At 31.1% G+C, this 22838-nt stretch overlaps 1 protein-coding gene across 1 annotated transcript; it reads left to right on the forward strand.

The window, feature by feature from the left end:
- Positions 1–14827: 14827 nt before the first annotated feature.
- LOC111034200 (KRAB-A domain-containing protein 2-like) lies at positions 14828–20832 on the forward strand. The gene is made up of 4 exons (XM_022315296.1): positions 14828–14948; positions 18855–19122; positions 19216–20123; positions 20188–20832. Exons 1-4 carry the CDS (start codon positions 14828–14830, stop codon positions 20448–20450), a joined length of 1560 nt encoding a protein of 519 aa, XP_022170988.1. The 3' UTR covers positions 20451–20832.
- Positions 20833–22838: the final 2006 nt, after the last annotated feature.

A 22838-nucleotide genomic window follows, 5' to 3' on the forward strand; every position in this document is an offset into this window, starting at 1 on the left:
CATAAAATTTAACTTTCTACATTTTTTTTTTTTTAAAAACGATAACAAGCTATTTCGCTTAGTTTTAAATAAGGCATTCAAAATAACGTATTTAAGAAAAGGTCTATTAAAATACTGATAACCGATCATTATTATTGTTGACCGACAAAATAATACTTATATTTTAATTGAAGGTATATTTATTTGTCCATAAAATATTTATTTCAATGCAAAAGAGTTCATACTAAATGTGCAGTGTATATTTAATGTTCAATACGACCTATGAATTGCATCGGATAATGATTCTTACAGTATAATAATATATTACTTATACGCACAAAAAGCACACACTGCACAGTCGCAGTAAAAAATGATCGCTCCTAAAGCCTTTAGTGTACTTAGTTTTTTTAGTTAATATCGCTCCGAATAATGCGCGCGGGGCTAAAGTACGGCGTACTTACAAACAGGCATATAGGTACTTACCTAATATTTACCCATACATAGTGTGCATACTCTCTACAACCGTTCAGGTCTCGGCTCACAACTCGATGCCGTCGTGTAGTCGATTATTGCAAAACCGTATACAGTCCACATTATAACGGTTCAAATTAAAAATAAAAAAAATAAAAAAAAATCTATAAAGGTAGGTACCGCAGAGGTACGCTATATAGAGCGTTTATCATTAAGCCGAATCTCGTCCGATTTAGATGAATCTCGTCCACACACACACACACACACACACACACACACACACACACACACACACACCTAATAAACTTTCAGTTGTTGTTGCCAAGAATCCTAAGTCCCGTGTGCCTGTTTTGTTTGTCCGTGGTTTTTACTCGCACCCCGTCGCCCACCCACCACCCTCGTCCACCCGCCGCCATGTCCGAGCGATTGATTAACGGTTCCGATAATGGCGTATAGGAGTGGTTTGAAGTCGCATATAGTCTGTCCATAAATTTCTCAAAACGTCAGTTGTGTTTTTGGATATCCACGGCGCAGAACAATGAACACGTCCTCTGCCGGTGCGCGTATATATGCGCGGCCGGTAAACTTTTGACCTTACCGTCGCATTCAATGGTAAGTATAAAGTACCTACCTAACTATATATATATACACACACAGACGTATATATATAATATATATATAACAGCGGAAGAGTTAAATCCCGTATTCACAATGCACACACTCCGTACATATAGATGTGTTGTACACACAATATTGTTGTACCGTAGGTGTAAGATACGACCTGCAGCCCTCTACTATTGCAACAATAATAAACTATGTACTATTATAATAATATCATTTATTATTATTATTATTATTATTATTATTATTATTATTATTATATGTTATTACTTCTGCAACTGTAATGTTACACGGGTATAGGTAATAGGTACAATAGAATAGACCAATCTCTTACTGCGACCAATTATTATATTTCCGTTTTCTTCTTCTCGTTATTTCCCCTCCACCCATCCCGCGCAAACATCGCCGACGAGTGAGACTAGTAAAACGCTCTTGTCTCCCGAATGACAGCCCCGGCCACGGAGCCGACTTTGTTTATTATATACGACCCACAAAAACGCCACAACGAATTCAAGTGGGTATTATTAGACATGTCCGTACGACTATATACAACCCCACCCCTCCCCCTAATACTACCTCTGTTTTCGGGATTTTGATTGCCGTGGACACGAGATAACACATCCCCTCCACAATATCTCGAGTGCGTTTGTTGACATTATATTATATATATATATATATATGTTGAGTTCCTTTTTTTTTTCGTTTTAAACGAACGTAATGAAAATGTGAAAACTAACCCGAAAGAGCTGCTGCAGGACTACAGAGAAATACGGAAATGTATAGTTTCGTGCATTTTAACAGCTAGTTAATTTTTCCGGACGCCAACTGCAACGACACGAATGTTTAAAAGCGAACGCACTTCAAACAAATATACTCGATAAAGAAAAATGAAATACATTTTAATTATTATACTGCGATACCATGTTCATACTAGTATATTGTTAAAATACGAACGATAGTGCAGTTATATATTAATTAAAAGATGGATGCAAATCGTTGCAATTGATGTTGTCCAATAATTGTTTTGTTCTATTGGAACTATAATGATTCATCAGTACAAATTATTATGTACCTATATGGTATTACTACAGGTATAATATAGTATTAAAATATAAACATACGCTTTTCTATCTAACAGAACTGCGTTATTATAAGAAACAAGCCCATATTTGTGATTCCTGTAGTTTTCTTCTATTGGAGGTGTTTTTTTTTTTTTTTTAACAAAAAACAGATGTATCTCAGATCGAACCGATAAAACCAATGACTGGGTTATAGTATATAGTACCTCTGTAAGTAGATAACATATGTACTTACAGTATGGGCGGAGGGGGGGGGGAAGCAACGGAGAGCAATTATTCAATCCCCGATAATCTTCTGGCACGAACCATACAGGATAATGTCCGTCGTTGTTCGTACTACAATGCGCCGTTCATTTTAATCGACCTAGCTAGTGTTAGACTTGTAAATTGTAATATTATATTTCAAATCATAAATGTATAACTCAACAGTATTCACTGTTCAATACATTATTTATAATCACGGGCTCTCGTAAATCTATTATGTGTGGGTACATCTATATATATTACGTAATAGGTATATGCAATAATAATTCCGTTGAATAATATTAAATACACCACTTCAACGGCAAACTAATTATACGAATTCTATACGCATTTATTATTATAGTACTTGCCTAGTTGTCAAAGTATAATAATATTATTATAAATTATTTACGAATTCATGCTTTATGCCGGTCCGGCTAAGAATTTAATTGTCGTTAACCAAACAACTGATTATGTTTTGTGTTACGTCGATTTAACGTTAAAAATTAACAGTGTACATAAATCCAAGGTTTGTGAACACAGGACGAAAAAAAATATTATAATAAGATAGCAATTTGTCACCATAAGTATTCATACTTTTGTGTTTGTTCCATGCTAAAAAAATGTTAAGTGGTAATTTGGTTTCTTTCATATTTTTAAAAGGTAAGTATTTCTGTATTTTACATGTGGTTTTTTAACAGAAAACTGAAGGATCACTAAAAACCAACTTTTATAACTTATTTCCTTTTGTAAAATACTCTTTAATATTTTATTTAAAAACTAATTCGAATTCATATTAAAATATTATGTACCTACCTTCCTATTCGCAAAACCACATAAAATGTTGTATACATTTACAGTAAACCAAATTTAATTGAAATACTTAAAAATTTTAATTTGATGAACTAAAAATAATGATCACTTAGAAATGTAAGCACTTACTTTAAATGTAAGTACGTATAAAAAGATGAAAATTATATCAATATGGGTGTGTTTTTTCTCTCAAATAAAAACTCATAAAACATGATTAAAAATAATTCAGTTCAAATCACTAGTAGTAAAGAGAATTATTTAGGGTACCGGGTAGAGGTATATTCAATCGATCGATAGCTTTTTTTTCTGATAGTTAAAGTTAAACTAATTGAATGTAATTACAATGCGAAAACTATTTACGCATTTTTAATTCCTCGTATGTCAAACATTTAAAATTACATGAATTGAGAGAATGGATTTTGAACAGTCACTTGTTAGGTTAATATTTAAAACATTTTTTTTTTATTTCGAGTAATAAATTATGCAAATTAAACATTTCTGATTTTATTTGTATTACAAAATAACAGTATTTTATGCTCATCGTTTCAACCGAGGGGGAGGGGGAGGGAATTGTATTTTGTTCACACAACAAGTGTTTAATGATCATTTATAACTTCTTAATCGAATGCAAACAGCCTGATGAACACCTTTCAAATACTCAATGGCGTCTCTTCGGGCCTGAGTAATTATTGTACTTATTCATTGTTTTACGCAATTAATTATTAAATATTGACGTCACTATCAATTGTACAACGCACCCATTAATCAAAACTCAATTATACAGTTGAATAAATACAAAAATTAATTAACTAATTTCAGACTTCAGGATATATTAATTAACGCTTCTAACACTAAATTACAGAGCTGCAGTTCCTTATATACTACCGGATGCGTGATATTGTTGTAACAATATTAACAGTACACATTGACAGAGAATTTGCAATAATGTACTTAATTGAAATGTTAGATGTGAAATAAATTTGTCACACCTGTGTACAATGTTTAATATAATAATATTTTAATAATGTGACTTAGAAACACATTTTTCCACGGCAGTTCATACAAACCGGTAAACAAAATATTATAGTGTGGAAATTTGAATGTAAAATATAAACGTACTCACAAACGGGGATGCTGTGTTATATAATATGTTAATATTTATTGCAACGATCGTATTTTCAAGTCAAGTGCAGTACCTAAAGGAATAAATGTTTATTATTTTAATTCGATTGCTTTTTAACAACATTAATCTGACATATTATTAAAGAGTGCCCGAACGTAAGAAAAAAACCGTAGTTTCAAAACAATATAATATTTAAATGCCATTCGTGGGCAATATTTTCATGCTTTAATTAATATTCATAATTTAATTATATCTTCTATGTATATTTTATGAAACTTTTAACTACCAATAACTTTTACAGAATATAATTATAATATTATAAATTATTTTAAATATTCATGTAGGCCATAAGATAGACTATATATTTCAAAATGTTGTTAGACGATTAGTATACAATTATTCAGTTTTCTCTTCTAATATATAAAAAATGAATGTTTGTTTGTCTTCTATTGACACAAAAACCATAGGACAATTTTCAATAAAAGTCATATTCATAAATTACTGGCTATACGGCGGATCACGGCGTAGTTAGTGTGTGGATGACCTTGGATTCGGCTTACAAAAATCAAAAATTTATTTTTTATATATGGCCTGTATAATGAATAATATTATACTAGTATATTATTAGTAGAAATTATATAGCATGTACATTTTTCACAAATATTTTTTTTTATAAAATATTTAAAATCAGTTAATACCTACTATAATCTATAATACTATTCTATACGAACACGATGATTAGTATTAAGATTTACTTCCTTATTTCCATGCATATTTTTGATGAATATATATTTATATAAATACAAATATCAATCTTATAACGATATTGGATTGATGTCGGCTTTTAAACATTCGATAAATATCTTCCACCGGTTATGTTTATTTCGAAAATATATCCACAATTATAAGAAGTGGAAAATGATAAAATTAATCGTGGTAGTAATTGTGTTAGTGTTATAATATATATACAGTGGACTCCACTTGATGTGGCCACCGGTTAATATGGGCATCCATGTGAGGATGTGTTTTATTGTAAGTTCGACCCTGCATGTCATACGTGAGGGGGGCTTATCTCGGGACATTTGGTAACCATGAGTTATTCTGGTGTGACTTATTCTTAGTCTGTTGATGATGAATATCTATGAGATTGGATTTATCCAAAGTATACCTTCTACATCCAAAGATTAATTTTATTTAGTATATTATATGTATTTAGTTTTATTTGTATACCTAGTAATTATTCAACATTTTTTCAATTACATATATTATTATGATAATACAAATAAAAACTTTTTTACTATAATTTTTTTTAAAACTAATTTCGGTTTTTATGGGCAACCACTTAATGTGGGCAAACAGGGCTGGTCCCAACGTGCCCACATTAAGCGGAATCCACCGTATATCAAATGAAGGAAAACGGAAAATGATAGGAATATAGTTTAATACATTTTAACTAGGGCGAAGTCAAGTATACAGTAGAATATAATATGATACAAATATACAATATGGCAGTATATCTTTTAGTATCTACATTAAAAAATAATATTTGCGATAAGTGAAATAAAACAAAAAAAAAAATGAAAAAACAATAGTAAATAATACGCTGTTGGTGGATCATACAATTTATTCATAGCACAACTATGTGAATCGCATATTCCGATACTCTCGTATTTATGTTATATGTTCTAAAATGAAAATATGTTATTGACATCCAAACAATAATAATGCGTTCGTAGATTCCCATCTGAACTCCACAAGAATCTCGTCGGCACCCGCCGATGTAAATAACTAATAAAAATCCAGTGAATTTGCTTTGCTGTAGTGTAGATTTCGATTTTCGATATCATCAGTGTACCCGCCTACCTATATTATTTGTATTTCGGTTGTACATATTTTTGTCAACTACATCACATTTTATATCGTTATATTGTTTAATAATTAATTACTCTAACAATATAATATCATATTAATATTATATTATACCAGATGTCTAGATATTGTTATAATATATCAATCACGGCGTATCGTTGAATGATGTGAGTAGGTTCGTGGTATACCTACCTAAAATTAAATTGAGTATAAATATTTTAAAAATATCATTGTGCACTAATATACCTACGTTAATTGTAAAAATGTTCAAGAGTACACGGTAAATAGTTTTCGTATTGCAAAATAATAATAAACGTTTAATCAAAAATCATTTTTTTTTTTTTTTGTTTAAACATACAATTTTGGTAAATAAATATCTACAAAAAATAACTGTGTATATTGTGTATAATATATTTTGATGGGTACATGCCAAAGCCTAAGTATTGTTGGTATTTTATAAATGCGTAACAAAAAGTTTATGAACACAAAATAATGGAATGTTTCAAGTGTCTATAATTGATAGATTTGGAATTTCAACACAAAAACTAAAATCATTACTTCGTGTAATTCATTGTTATTTTACTGGTGATAATATCGGATTTCATTAAAATTAAAACCTCAACGCTCTTTTAATGAAAAGACTGTTGAGCATTTTTATCTTCAATATTTGTTAACATTTAATATATTTCTAGCGGTTAAACTCGGCGCCGGCACCGGTAGGTGGAGCCTACAGACCTCATCCTTTGGACCTGCCAGGACAGTGAAGCCCGGAAGTGCGGCCGGAACCGCGTTTAAAACCGTTTTTAATTCGAACTACCGCACAAACACCAGCAACTGCAGCAGCGGGGTAGCAAGGCTACAATATATATGACAGTATGGTGGCATATAGGTGGCCGGTGACGTGAAAATGATATTATATATTATTTAACGAAGTTCCATTATTTATACGACGCCGAGAGGGTGAAACGTCGGGTACATCGGTGACTGTCATTCATTTTAAATTAATTCTTAGCCAGATTTTACGTCATCGTCGTCGTACAGCCGAGAATTTATCGCATGCATTTGATCGTAGGTCACTATGTAATAATACTGTGACGGTATGAACTATGCCTATTACTATACTGTGAAAATATGTAAATTATTTTTACGTGTAGGCAGGTATATACACCCGTGCACACGCATGTGTGCGAGTTAAAATATAATAATACATTTGCACGTGCGAAAACGTCAATTAGTATTATATTGTATACGTATATACATCGTCAAGTCTAGTGCATGTGTGTGTATACTGTACGCCTACAATATATGTATATGGTATATACAAATATGATCATTAACTAGGCAGGTAAACATTTTTTTTTCTGATTAACTTAAACTTAATAGTATGACCTAACGGCTAACATTTTACTTGGCAAAAAAATAAGGTTTATACACTAGCATTTTTAAGCAAAATTAGTTTTGCAAAAAATAGATTTAGTCTTTTTGTGGTGTAACTCAAAAACTATTGACTGTAGGTATTTAAATCAAAAATAAAAATAAATCTATTCGAGCTATTTATTGGTGTAGGAAATCTTCGATTTTTTCAGGTTTTTTAAATTATTGTCTGTAAATAATTTGTAGCTCCGTCAATGAACTTGGAAATTTAATACAATGTCTCATCATTTTATTCTTAGTGTAATTTCAAAAAAAGTTGAACAATCTGAAGTTAAAATTTTAATACGATTCGTCAAGATTACTAAAATTTGTAAATTCTCTTGAGTTAGAAATTTATTATTGTGTTTCTTTTTATATTTAAGATTTTAAAACATAACACAAGATACATAAAAAAAAAAATATATATATTATAATATAAAAAATTATCTTTTCACAGTGTTTGTTACCATACTCCTCCAAGACGGCTTAACCGATTTCAATGACATTTTGTGTACACATTTGGTAGGTCTGCGAATAGGTTTATATGAAAGAAAATTTATAAAATTCAACTTTTTAATTGTGGTTGAAACTTGAAACAGGGATTATTATTATTATCATTATTATTATTTGTTATTTATTAATTGTATTATTATCATTATTATTATTTGTTATTTATTAATTGTATTATTATCATTATTATTATTTGTTATTTATTAATTGTATTATTATCATTATTATTATTTGTTATTTATTAATATTATTATTATTATTATTTATATTATTATTTGGTTGTTTGTATAGGATTGCCATTGGTTACAGAAACTATGAACGGACCATTTGTTATTATCAACTAATTGAATTTATTTTATTTGTGAGTTGTATACTATGCCGACAAGACGCAGAGCAAGTGACCAACAGCGCCAACAGATGCATCGATCATTTACATCTAATTCATTCCTGCGTCTAGCATTCGAGTTTGAGCCTGATATTCAATATTATGCTCATTCAAAAGTGGCAATTGGTGCTATGGGCAAGAAGTGTTCGCATTGTAATGCTCTTATTAAGTTTAAAAGTGAGCCAGCCGGAATATGTTGTTCGTCAGAAAAGGTGCAATTACCCGCAATTGAGACACCACCTGAACCATTGAACGGGTTACTTATCGGCACGGATCCAGATTCTAATCGGCTCCTGAAGGCAATTCAAATATTTAATTCATGTTTCCAAATGACATCGTTCGGAGCAACAGAAATAGTCAGGAATATGCTATCAATGGTCAACAATTCAACTCAAAATTCAAAATTAAAGGTCATATTTCTCACAAAGTGATACATGCATACACAATTACATTAAATTAGTTATTTTTTTCTAGCTAAATATTCTCAAAAAATAATTTATATGACAAAACACGGTTTGTCGGGTCAGCTAGTGTTATATAAATTTAAAAAAATTATTTTATTTAACTTAACGATTAGCTTAATTTTTTTTTTATTTTACTAAAACATTGAAATATGTCATCAAACTTGCAAGAAAGAATACTTTGCACAGTAGACGAAATTTGTCTCAGAATATGTGGACTCCATATTGAATTTCAAGACGCATAAGTCGGGAGTTACAGCAGTAGAAATCTGTACCATACGCGACAGGAAACTATTAAAATTCCAAAAAGAAAAATATGAACTATAGCTTGGACGGTATTCAAGATTTGCATATAGGCCATTTAGTCGATACTCAAAGGATGAAGATTTTGGAGTAAAAATTGAAGCTACCAAAATGATTTACATAAACAACCAAATAACTGAATTATACGGATCTATGGCACCTGTCACAAATGATTTCTTTTCTTGTCAAATAATACGAGACTATTCAGCCGTGAGGTCTCAATGTACAGGATATAAAAATTGTGGCAGCCTTCATAAACCACTGTTGTGAGGCTAACACCGATATTTTTTACTTGGGAAACTATGGTGCTGTTGTTAAAGCCAACAAAAAAATCAGACCTCGTGAAGAAATAACCGTCAACCATGAGTCCACATCATTTCGGACAAAACAAGGAAGAACGAATGTATTATTCTTACTAGATTAAACACACTGGGCATTATTGAGAATCTGATTACCCAGGTGCAGCTTGCGTATCTACTGCAGACTGCAGCGAAGGAAGACCACACGACGAGGAATATTCTAGGGAAGATGACAATTGTGTTTAAATGTAATATTTGTGGACAAATGTTTTTATACAAATATCGGCTAGCTAGACACATCGCATCTCATATGGTCCCGATTCATTCACACGAATTTTGTGATCGGGTTTTCAACAGAAAGGATACCCTATAAAGACACATCAACACTGTGCATTATCTAAAAGTGAAGTATTCTTGTAATATAATATGTGGTAGTCAATTTACCACGACTCATAGGAAAATTAGACACACAACGAAGATTACACCACAGTTCATTGTTCAAAATGTCTTTTAACATTTTTTTGTAGACAAGACCTTCAATACCACGACAACTTAAGACATATTTTGATAAAACCTTATATTTGTAATCAATGTAATGATTGATTTTAAACAAGAATTGTTCCGAGAAGTTATAGGGATATATTGTAAATATGAAAAAAAATCAACTACACACGCGGGCGAAACTGGGTAATTCAGCTAGTATATTATAAGAACTTAACTTCAAAAAGGTTTTCATCAGTAATCAATATATTATATAATAAATTAATAACTACTATTCAACTATTTACGGTTTCAGAGCCATTTTCTTCATTAATTTCTTTCTAATACTTTTTTGTGACAAGATTTTAAAACAATTTAAAATCATCAATTTAAAAGTACGATAACGATGTTTTTTTTAATTAAACAGGAGACTACTCTGCACCTACACATTGGAGATAATATTTATTTTGTAGTATGTACAAAAGGTCAAAAACCGTTTTGAACAAACCCCACGTTACACGCAATTTTATTATAACCTCTCATATTTACAATTTCGTCGTACTTTAAAATTTTAAAAGTTATATTGATTTTTAAATTTGAATTATTTTTCAAATAAGCTTGACATTTATACACAATAGTTTATTTATTTTAATAATTTATTGGAACACGAGTTTTCATTTGAGTTTGTAAACAATTATTATATATTCTTAATTTATCACTGCTAGACACGGCAAAGAGCCGATAGAGGCACGCGGGCACAGATGGCCGTAAAGTGCAAAAAAACGGCTCGATAAACGTCGGCCAGTGTGAAACAGTGTGTGAACTTGCATAGATATTCGAAATTCGAAATGTCCAGCAACAAATTTGACTGATTGCCTTGCACAGACTTGGTGCGTTGGCCAATCGTTGCAGGACACAGGCTCGACAAGGGGGAGGGGAGGGGACACATTATTATAGTCGGAATTTATTGGGCTATATCACGATTGAAGATATAACCTTAATCGCGGCGGGGCATACAGCCACAGCAAAACATCAGACCGGCGAACCTCTTTGTACGGCTCCAAAACTAACGGGCGTCGTCTGGGCATTATCTCGCTGCAGGCTTTCGTCTGATCCTTTGTCGCATCACCATCGCTGCAACCGTCCCCGGTTTCCGGATCCCACAAACTTGCAGTCGTCTCGTGGACAGCCAACTTAGGCAGCCATCTATCAACTCGACCACACTCGTCGATTCGAATGCGGTTTCTACTACACCGAACTGCAACACGGCCATGTTTGGCATTGAGACCGCACGAGTTTCTGGCGCTGGTCGAACCTGTGCAGACGACGCTAGAACTGTATCGAGGGCTGCAGGCGCCATAAATCCTAAGTAATAAAGGAACGTTGGACTCGTGTGACTCGCCAGTTCGATCGGGATGCTGTCTGTCAGAGGATCGACTACAGGATTTGTTGTGTCGGTGGACAGTGAGCTGTTCGCCGGCACACACGACTCAACAGGGACAGCGGAACCTGTTTCCAACACTGTCAAGTTGGGCCTCGATCGACATCCTGCACGGATCGGAGAATTTGCCACACCACGATTGGTCCACATTTTCGGACGATTGGACCGCAAATCCGCAAACACCTGTTTCATAATTTCGGTTTCGGTTTTATTCATCTCAACCGATACGATATTTTTTCCTGCCATTATAATGATTACCTAACTAAAGTAATTTAATAAATTACGAAAGTTGAAAGTCAGTTATAATATAAAAGTGAGTTGCGACTTTTATGAACAGTAAGTCAGTAAATAATAATGTTATACATTTTTAGATGCGCTCATTGCGACAAGCATACAAGCATATGGGTTATGACGATTAGAACATATACAATTTATATCAAACACTTAGTGTCCCATAGCAACAAAATCGTTGTTTGTTGTTCTTGCACATCGGATATAAAATAAATATTAACTTATTGATTAATGATTTTTATTTAAAATATTAATTTAAGAATTTAAATAATTGTCTTAAGGAATTAAACAAGTTAGAAAAGCGAGCGCGCTAAATTCCAGGTTCTCGAGACGTTCCTATCTTTTAATATTATACAATGCAATAAACTAAAATTCCATGAACAATTTAAAACCTTTTACATTTTTGTATTAGGTACTTCATCGGAATAGTAGAACTTAGTATTTCCAATAATTTCATTGTAATTGGATGATAAAATATGATAATTTTAGTCTCTAAGTCTAAACAGCAATTATTTTTTTTTTTTTAAGCTTCGGCAACTGAGGCCATTAGATGTAGGTTGTGGTGCTGTAGGGTTATGGAACACGTGTGTTTCAGTGTTTGTTTGGCAGAATTTCTAGTGGACACCCGTAGGTTTCTGTCATGCCCGGTCGGGGGATGGCGGCTTCTCTCTCCAGACACCGTGACTGCCTGGAGAGAAATGCCGCCCGCGACCGAGGTTCGAACCGACGACGGTGCGCGTTGCAACCGACGCGTTATCCACTCGGCCACTCCGTCCCCCTAACTCATCAATTATGAGAAAATTATCGATATCCTTTGGAAACACAACTTGGTGGATATGAAGTAAGTACCTAGGTTATAGAATATTACCGGCTTGGATTTATTTGATTATTATAGTAAAGATAGTCCAACCCATCTTTAACTTAAGAAATGTGATAATCTGATGAAGTCAGTCGGTTTCGAGACCTAATAAAATTGCTTCCTATTTATCTAATAAAAAATTAATTTTTTATGTTTATATAATTAGTTATATTTTAAAATGATGATGTATATTTCAGGTTTATCGGTAGACACGAGGCTACTGAACATTTTATGTTTGTATAGATACAACGTTATAAGTGATGCAACATATATATAGTATCTTTTTAGATGCAAAGTTTTATAAGAGATGCCTCAGCATTGTATAATTTTTTAAACATCAAATTTCAATCATAAAAAATATATATATTTAAGCATTATAAAATAACATTTGAATAATTTATTAAAATAAAATGAGGTAGGTCTGAATAAATATTATAAGTTTCAGATTGATATTACCTAAATTCATTTTAAGTCATAAATCATAATAAAACTCAAATGACACTAAATAATAAACAGACAATAACAGTTATCTACGCGTGCGAGATAAATTGTGACAGCATAATCAATTTTGCTATGATTAGACGGTTTAATGCATATAGACTCTTTGAAATAATTTGGTGAGATTTACATTCGGAAAAAATGTAATAATAGCATCATTGAAAACAGAATTAAATATAAAACCCACCTGCAATCTGTATAGTTAGCCAAAATTAAGTAGTTATCGTCTAATAATTACAACTATTACGTATATGCAATATTATTTTCAGTAATTGTCCACTAAATTGAATTGTATCATTATTATATTTAAATAGTTTACCGTTCCTATAACTATATTATTATAAGAAAGTGATCCGTTTGTTGTGCTCGATTGTCGCTCGAGTGGACTTGGTTAGCGAAGACTAAGGTTATAGTCGATGATAAATCATGTGGGGGTGGATAACAAAACTCCAAGAGAACTTTATGAGGACTACTTATTATTACCCATATGTAACAGAATAAAATATTTTTGTTTTATTTATTTAAGCTTCGACAACTGAGACCATTAGCTGTAGGTTGTGGTACTGTAGGGTTTTGGAACTGTAGGGATTTTTGATAAAGTAGGGTTATGGAACACGTGTGTGTTTGTTTGGCAGAATTTCTAGTGGACACCCGTAGGTTTCTGCCATGCCCGGTTGGGGGATGGCGGCCTCTCTCTCCGGACACAGTGATTGCCCGGAGAGAAGTGCCGCCCGTGACCGAGGTTCGAACCGGCGACGGTGCGCGTTGCAACCGACGCGTTATCCACTCGGCCACTCCGTCCCCCGGAATAAAATATACCATCAATGCTAGGTACCACTAACAATAATAATATCATTATTTTAGAAGATAATATTATATGAAGGTATGGGATGGCCTTGCAGCGTTTTCATATTATACAATGAAATCCATAATATTTTAATGTGCAATACATTGATAAATAATAAAGTAAAACCGTTTTTATGATTTGAAACGATCTATGTATAGCATTTGGTCAACAATCACTCGTGCTTAGATTTCTTTCTTCACGTCTTTGGCCATCTACTGATTAGGTCTTAGCTGACTGCTAATAAAAAGCTTGCTTACGTCTCCTGCTATGTTATTGTTATAAAATAAAACCAGCGGTTTTATGGTGTTCCAAGATTAATGTTACGCACAGAAATGCACCAGTGACGGATGTTTTACTTTTGATTATAATATCTAGCCCCAAGTATAGTTTTCTGTTTTTTTTTTTTATAATTTTCTCCCTTAGCTTATTGTTCTATTCCGTATACAATTTTTAATACCTGTTGATTTTCACATCGTCTATATTTCTGTACCGTTCTTATATTTTATATTAGAGCTTGTGATCATATTACTATTTCCGTGAGATCTATACCGCATGAGGACAATGGACATATTAATATCATTACCTATATTCGTTAAATTAATAATAAATAAATAAACGTATCATATTTATCATTATACGCACGCATATAATAATATAGTAATGACAAATAATATTTGTGACGTAGTAATAACATTTCGAATTGGAAGTGTCATCGTGTGCTTCTGTTTTTTTTTTATGTATCAATCCTAGACACCCGTCCCTGCAGAGTGAAAAAAAATAATAAGAATAACCTATATATACAATCACACGATGGTATTATTATATATTGTTTAGGAGATAATATGGCTACTGTCAATTACAGTCGCACACGTTTCGCCGCCTCGCCGGGGTCTGTGGACACTTTTGCCGCCTGTCGCCTCATCGAAGATAATACCACCGTAATATCGAGCAGGAAAATATCTCGTATATAATTCAAATAATATTATTACGATATTATTGTCTGCGGCGTGCAAGCTCGTCGGGTTTGAAAGAAACGGACAGCTTTTCCATTTTTTTTTTTTACTATCGTGTACATATTATTTAATAAAGGAATTGGTGAAATATAATGATTCCGCACCCTAATACACATTATTTTTGGATAAAAAAGAATATAGATAAAAATTTGATAAAAGGATGACACTTCATGGTAGTTATTTCAGTTTATTTTATAAATAAATAATATATATGATTAAAAGTGTCATAATTAAAAACATGGTTACAACTCAAAAGGATCCAACAATAATTTCTTATTAGTATTGTTGGATTAAAAATAATCATATTTCTTTTCACATAAGCACTTGTCCATTGTTGCATTATGACTAAAATCTATATCGTATTTATTTTTTTTTAATTTAGCCAATTACTTAAAATTAAAAAGTATTGTACGGACAACATAAAAGAAACTATATTTGTATGTATAAACCAAATTTACTTTAAAATAAATAAACAGTAAGTTGATACCAAACAGTACTTATACTAAAAAATTAATTTTTTTGGTTAAAAAACTCCGGCTTACAGCAACACTTTTCAAATTATCCGTCCATCCATAATCACTTCTACCAGCTCACTCAGTGGAGTACTGATAGGATGGCATGAAGGGCAATGAGCAACGGGCTCATGACTTTAAAGGGCCCTTCAAGAAATGTCACAAATCCAAAAAGCAGGAAGCCTTATTACAGAAAAATAGGATTTAAAATAAAATTTAATTCTTGTAAAATTAAATATAATATGTATTTTTTAGAATAATGACTGACACATGATTATAATATGTTTAGTATATTTTATAGATTATTAATTAATTATCCGTTAGCAGTGTTAGTATACACTAGTATTCTCTTTTGAATATACTTTGTATAAAGTAAATAAAATGTTTAATAATTTATAACTTTGTACTATCGCAATTACGATGCCCTATTGTTCTGATAATAAAACTTTGGTTTTAAAATAAAATAAATCGAATTGGAATTCGTAAACAAAGCTTTTTCATAATATTATCTGATACAAAATTTGTATGACATATTGATTGACGATAATGTTACATTTATTTCCATCTATTGTTAGTTCAAATGTCAATGTGAATCTATTATACAAAAATTAGTTAGACTGAAATGTTATATATACACTTGTTTTTTTTGATTTAATAAAAATAAATTCTAGTACTGCAGTGCACATTTGTTAATTAGTTACATAATTGTATGTGTATTAGTCACAGCCCACAGGGTAGACGATTTGTTTGAATAAACAATTGAAACCTAATTTTAATCTTTTAGTTTCCAGATCTATACAGTTTATAATATAGTAACTAGTAAGCATTTCTAGTTGATAAATCTATGGTCCAAGTTAATTATACGCGTTCGATATCAAAGTAATTATTTACTCATTCAGATAAAATACAAGTTGAAATATAATATTATGTTATATGAAAATTGTTATCAATAATTAGGTTTTTATATCAATAGATTTTTTTTTAATTTTCTTACAATTTACTTTTGTATGGCTACGAAAGTACGATAATATAATAGGCACCTACCTACAAAAATGTTTTTTCTCACGACATTATCAGATAATTTTAACTTCTTTGCAACTATACGTCATGATAGGTAGGTAATTAAATGTGATGTTTAGAAGTTAGAAAGCACTCATAGACAAGGAATATTTTCTTTATTAAACATTTTTTTTTCAATAATGAAATTAATCTAGGTTGTTATTTTTAATTGTTCATTTTCATGTCTCATCGTGTGTAAAATATATTCCAACTGAATGTTAGAAATGTAGAATATTTTTCATTGCTAAGTATTATTGTACCTACCTATGCCCAAGTATAAAGTTCTTAATGTTCGAAAGTGATATTGCTTAACATCTACCCAAAATATTGCCCAGTAATTTACAATTTCAATTTTGATCAAATATACATGAACACTCGTGTGAGTCTACTTAATAGAATATAATTTTAAAAGGTAATCATTCCGGAGTCGGTACGCATATCAATAATCATTGAAGCTTAAAAGTCGGACAGATGAACGTACAAAGTCGATAGGAATTCTGTATGTTATATAATTTCTAATAATCACGATAAAGATACACATTTTTATTGTGATTTTTGGTCTTTATTACTTTATTTGTTTTACATTGGGTATTATTCATAATGTATTTATTTTAATGTACCCAACTGGCAACTATATATAGAGTATGCGATTTCATCCATATGTATATATTGCTTGTTTTTCGACATTTTACCAAACAACTATATAATGTACTTAATACCGGTATTATTCTCATTGTGTCTGTAACAATGTAGGTATGGGTAGGTACCGATATGGTATATTATTATAATGTGTACCGAACATTACGCTTGGTAAATCCATTCTTCTAAACTTATGTATCTGTTGTTGTCCATTTGCGAGCATCTGGTTTTTATATACGAGTTTGGAGTATTATAATACAAATGAACACAAAATTAAAAATGTTGTTTTCGTGAGTGATAATAACGATTATGCAATATACACCTATGTATATTTTTATAAATATTGAACGCTTTTTAAAAATTATACATTTAAAACACTTTGACACGATATTTTGCCAAAATGTAGTATTTTTCTTGATGTATTATATTTTGTCTCTAATACAATGTCTTAATCAATGTCTAGCATTTATAATATGCAAACTAAATGCGTAGACTCCCGGATACTTTATTATACATTAGTGTGCCTAAGTATGAGTATCATATTATATGCGTGTTTAATTAAGTGATGAGATGCGTACTTGACAAACTTTTAGTCATCCTCCCTGTGATTATAGTATTTCACACATTTTAAAGTGAGATTAATAGCAATCGTTTCTTATACCTGGTAGTTTAGAGTAGGTACTCAAGGTATATTATAATGTTATTACAATACATTTGATGTAATATTTTGTAGAATGATAGTTCTGGTAAAAAACCAAATTTCTCAAAGGTCTCGTACCACAATATTAATATGACTCTCCTCGCGGCCACACTGCATAATTATTCCATCCATGTAGTTGTTACATTATTGTTATAACATTGTTCTTCGGTTCTTGTCGTAGTTGTTCTAAGTCGTAAGTTATTAAATTTCCCCAAACTTTTTGCACACATCAGATACCTATATGCGCACCAGTTGCTCGAATTATCCAGATTGTATAACTTAATATAATTTTAAACCCATTTGTATTACGACTAATTTTGACGACTTTCCATGATCTGAGTAAGCTTTACGGCGTCCGTAAAATTATATGTACGTCGGTGCCATCGACACATTTTGCCACTTTTCGCTAATCTTACACATATATATAAAATATTTGTTTTGTGAAACCTACGTACTCTATATTATTTTGTGTTGTATATTATTTATTTGTATTGATTTTAAAATAATAATCAAAGATTGGCAATAGTCATATATATGTTAGCGGTAATGTATGTAATACGTTATTTTATTAAATAACTAGTTATTCTATAAAATTCCTAAATATGTTCGTTAATATATAAATTACACGGTTTTACTAGTTAATATATAAAATACCGATTGGGTTTTCGTTAATGTATGAAATTTATATCATTAGGTAGATATGACCGGGACTGGATTAGATAACATACAAAATTTGTTACCGTTGTTGTTATTAATAAAAATAATAAGATAAGATAGTATTGAACCACACCATTTGGCATAGACTAGACTTATTCGTGTGACAGTGTACTGCGAGTTTACTTACTAGTTAGTTTAATTATTTTTAGTGTTGTATAGTGTAATAACTAATAAGTGTGCTTTAAAATGAAAACCAAATTTGATACAATTATAAAAAATACAACAACAGAACGTAATAACAGCACGTTTTTGCTGAAAGAAAAATATGATTCCTTAATAAGTGAAGTGAAACGTATTAAAACAGGAAAAAAAGAATCGCCACGTGATTATTGGTTAGTACAACGGTATGATGTGATAGAAGTGCAGGGTAATGAAAAACTTATACGTCCAATGAAAGAAAATTCTGATATTATATTTTACGTCCACGACGAAGAATTATATGATATTTTACTTAACATTCACCTATCTATTGGACATGGTGGTAGAGACAGAATGATGTATGAACTGAAAAAAAAATATAAAAATATTACTCAATCAAACGTCAAAATTTTTTTAAATTTATGTGAATCATGTGTAAAAAAACAAAAAAGTGAAAAAAAAGGTATCGTGACAAATCCTATGATTTTTTCTGAATTAAATAGTAGATGTCAATTAGATCTTATTGATTATCAAAGTCAAGCTGATGGTGAATATAAATTTGTGTTGGTGTATCAAGATCATTTGACTAAATTTTGTATTTTAAAACCATTAAAATCGAAAAGAGCTGAAGAAGTAGCATATTGTCTCATAGATATTTTTACGGTGTTCGGTGCTCCAAGTGTACTACAAAGTGACAACGGTCGTGAATTCAGAAACCAAACAATAGATTCATTAAAAGAAATGTGGCCTGAATTATCTATTATTCATGGCAAACCTCGCCACAGTCAGTCCCAAGGATCAGTGGAGAGGGCAAATCAAGATATAGAGAATATGATAATTACCTGGATGAAGGACAACAACACAACAAAATGGAGTGAAGGGCTAAGGTTTATTCAATTTATGAAAAATAAAGCTTTTCATAGGGGGATAGGACGAAGTCCTTATGAAGCTATGTTCGGATGTTCCCCAAAAGTAGGAATTTCTTCAAATACTCCAGACAATATTTTGAAAGTTTTGAATACAGACAAAAGTTTAAATAATAAAATTAACAAAGATTTAGAGAAAAATAACTGTAAAATATGCAAACATATATTTATGGAAAATGAAGGGAATACCGAGGAAGAATTGTGTCAACTTTGCATAAATAAAGAAAATATTTCCAATAAAAGAGAAGAAGCAAAAGAATGCTTAGAACGTCAAGCTAAAAGAATGAAACTACAATCAGATATGTCTCATCCACCTGCTCTTCAAGGATGTAACGTACGAGTCAAAATTCCAGATGTTGACAGGTCAAAATGTGATCCACAATCTATAATTGCTATTGTATTAGAAAAAACAACCGACGGATTTTATCGCTTAGGTAATTTTTTTTATTTATAATTTTTTTTTTTTTTTTTTTAATAATTCAAATAATTTTGTTTTAGGAACTAAATACGGTACACTAAAACAACTTTACGCGAGGTCACAATTTAGTTTATGCATAGAAAAGTTTATTACGCTTAGTGACGTTCCAGATGGAGATATTTGCCTTCGAAAAGCATCCGAATCCCAATCACTTGGTAATGGACAAGGGTTTTTTAAATGTACATGCCAACAAAAGTGCACCACAAAACGGTGCATATGTTTAAAAAATAATTTACTTTGTAATTCTAAATGCCACCCAAAAAGTTCCTGTACTAATAAATAAATTGTAAATTTAAAAAAAAAATTAATATTAATATTTTATATAATAATGTAATGTGTGTTTGACTTATACTATAATATTTGAGTTTTTAATTTGTAAATTGATTAAGATTTTAATAATTATTCTAATAAATTTATATTAATATTTTATATAATATTGTAAGGCTTGTTTGACTTAATACTATAACATTTGATTTTGTTTGTAATTTGTAATTTGATTAAAACTTTTATTCAATAATAGTTTTAAATACATTAACTAAACCATTATTGTTAGTTTATAAAATATCTAGTTGGTATGTAGAATAACTAGTTGAAGTATATATTTATGGATTCATTCAATACATTAACTGAAAGTACCCGTAATTTTATAAAATAACTAGTTATTCAATAGAATTACGGAATTTCATACATTAACGCTAACATATACACACATACAATAATTTTTACAAGTTTGAGTTTGGGTATTTTCAAAAATATTAAATGAAGGTCCATGTTCATTGTTACCAATACTAAAATGTTTTAAATTGGTAACTTGATAATAAAATAAAATAAATTTGAAAAACTTAAATAAAATAATATTTTTTTAATATTTTTTTTGAACATCATATTAATATAATACCAATTATTTTGACGGGTCTAAGACAATCTCCAAATACCTAACATTAAAATATATACTTTTTTTTATCTATATCTGTCAGTGTCTAGACAGACCTTCGACGATAGAATAATGCAACAGCACATTTTTTTTTTTTTTATTTATACCTACATTAAATTCAATACAGTCATTTTTTATACATTAAACAAATACTTGTATTTACAAAAAATTATATCAAATCAAATATCAAATATCAGTACTAATAAAGTAATAATCAAATATACTTGTTTACGTATTTCGTACTATACAAAGTATAACAAACTTATTTTGTTGTTTAAACCAATGTCATTTTAATAATTATGTCCACTGTTTCATTGCGAAAATAAGAAAAAAAAATTCTTGTCTTATATTTCTTTACTTCTCGGGCCACAACGTGAAATTGTATGTAAAAAATAGTTTCTACAACGCGTATAATATCGTTATACGAGTAAACAAAAATAGTCTCAACATTACAAATTTTAAAAATATCAAAAATATTTTTCGCCCAATATTATATAATTAATGGATGCACGACCGCAGACATTATAATATCGTTTGTATGGTGTACATTGAAAATATAGTTTATCGTGTTTACGAATATTGCGCGATAGGTCTAATATTCGTATTATTTTACGAGTATTATTCTACATTTATTGTGATGGAAATAATCCTAGGGTTATGATATTATAATACAATAACAGAGTTTGACACACACACACACACACACACACACACACACACACACACATGTAGACGTGATGGCACCATGGCAGAGGGTTCGAAGCGGCTGCGTTTATGTCCGGCAGTATGGCACGGCGGAGTTAAGTCCGCGTGTTCAGCGTCCGTTATTATTTAAACAATGGTGTGTTATTTACGATCGACCAACTCGAATCTGGAAAGGTAAACAAAATAATAATAATCGTGAACTCGCTAATCAAACGGCCCACGCCCCCGCGCGTCCGACGAGTGAGACGACGCGTAGATTTAATCGTCCGGGCCGACTATATTATAATAATAGTTAATACGGCGATGATAATAATAATAAAGCCCACAGGCACTATTTATCGCGAATTTCGAAGTTATAATATTATTATTGTATTACGACATGTGTATGGAATAGTGTTTGATTAATTCGACAGTGACAGAACGCTATCGTGCGACGGGGTATCCTCTGACATCATTTACGAAATATATTATTATTATTATTATTATTATAATGTACAATATCATTATTTAGTGGGTATCGGACGGGTACGCACGACTTCCTTTCTGCCTTCCTTTCGCTGTACTATTGTAATATATAGTTGTACAAAACCGTTTACAGGTATCGTCAACGTCGAACACACGGACGAATTATATGATATTGGTGTTAATACTTTATACATAAAGGTACCTACGTAATTATATTTATTTAGTAGATCTGTAAATCGACATGTGAAGCATAATATAATATGAAGTATGGTTTATTAATACGACAGTGGACAATGTTATCAATGGACTTGTAGATTTTAAGCCAAAGAAACGCTAGTGTTTATCATATTATGCAACAGTAGATTGCGTAGAACAAGAAGCGACGGATAAAAGAAGAATATATTTTTTCACCAAATTATTTGCGTATTTTACGTAGGTGAAACCTTAGAGCTCAAAGACCGCATCATATATCTGGACGATTTCGTCTCCATGGAGCACATCCAATACTTGTCCGGCAGAAACCCACGAATATGACGGCCCACGGCTGCCATATCCCGGTTGATACCA

The sequence above is a fragment of the Myzus persicae genome, unplaced genomic scaffold (assembly GCF_001856785.1).
Source record: "Myzus persicae strain clone G006 unplaced genomic scaffold, MPER_G0061.0, whole genome shotgun sequence".
NCBI lineage: Eukaryota > Metazoa > Arthropoda > Insecta > Hemiptera > Aphididae > Myzus > Myzus persicae.

Bases quoted from the DNA above. Each gene is read 5' to 3' on its own strand.
- LOC111034200 (XM_022315296.1), top strand. From the start codon at position 14,828: ATGGCTACTGTCAATTACAGTCGCACACGTTTCGCCGCCTCGCCGGGG. The intron at 19,123-19,215 runs GTATGAACTGAA...AAAACAAAAAAG, and splicing joins GGTGGTAGAGACAGAATGAT to TGAAAAAAAAGGTATCGTGA. The intron at 20,124-20,187 runs GTAATTTTTTTT...ATTTTGTTTTAG, and splicing joins CGACGGATTTTATCGCTTAG to GAACTAAATACGGTACACTA.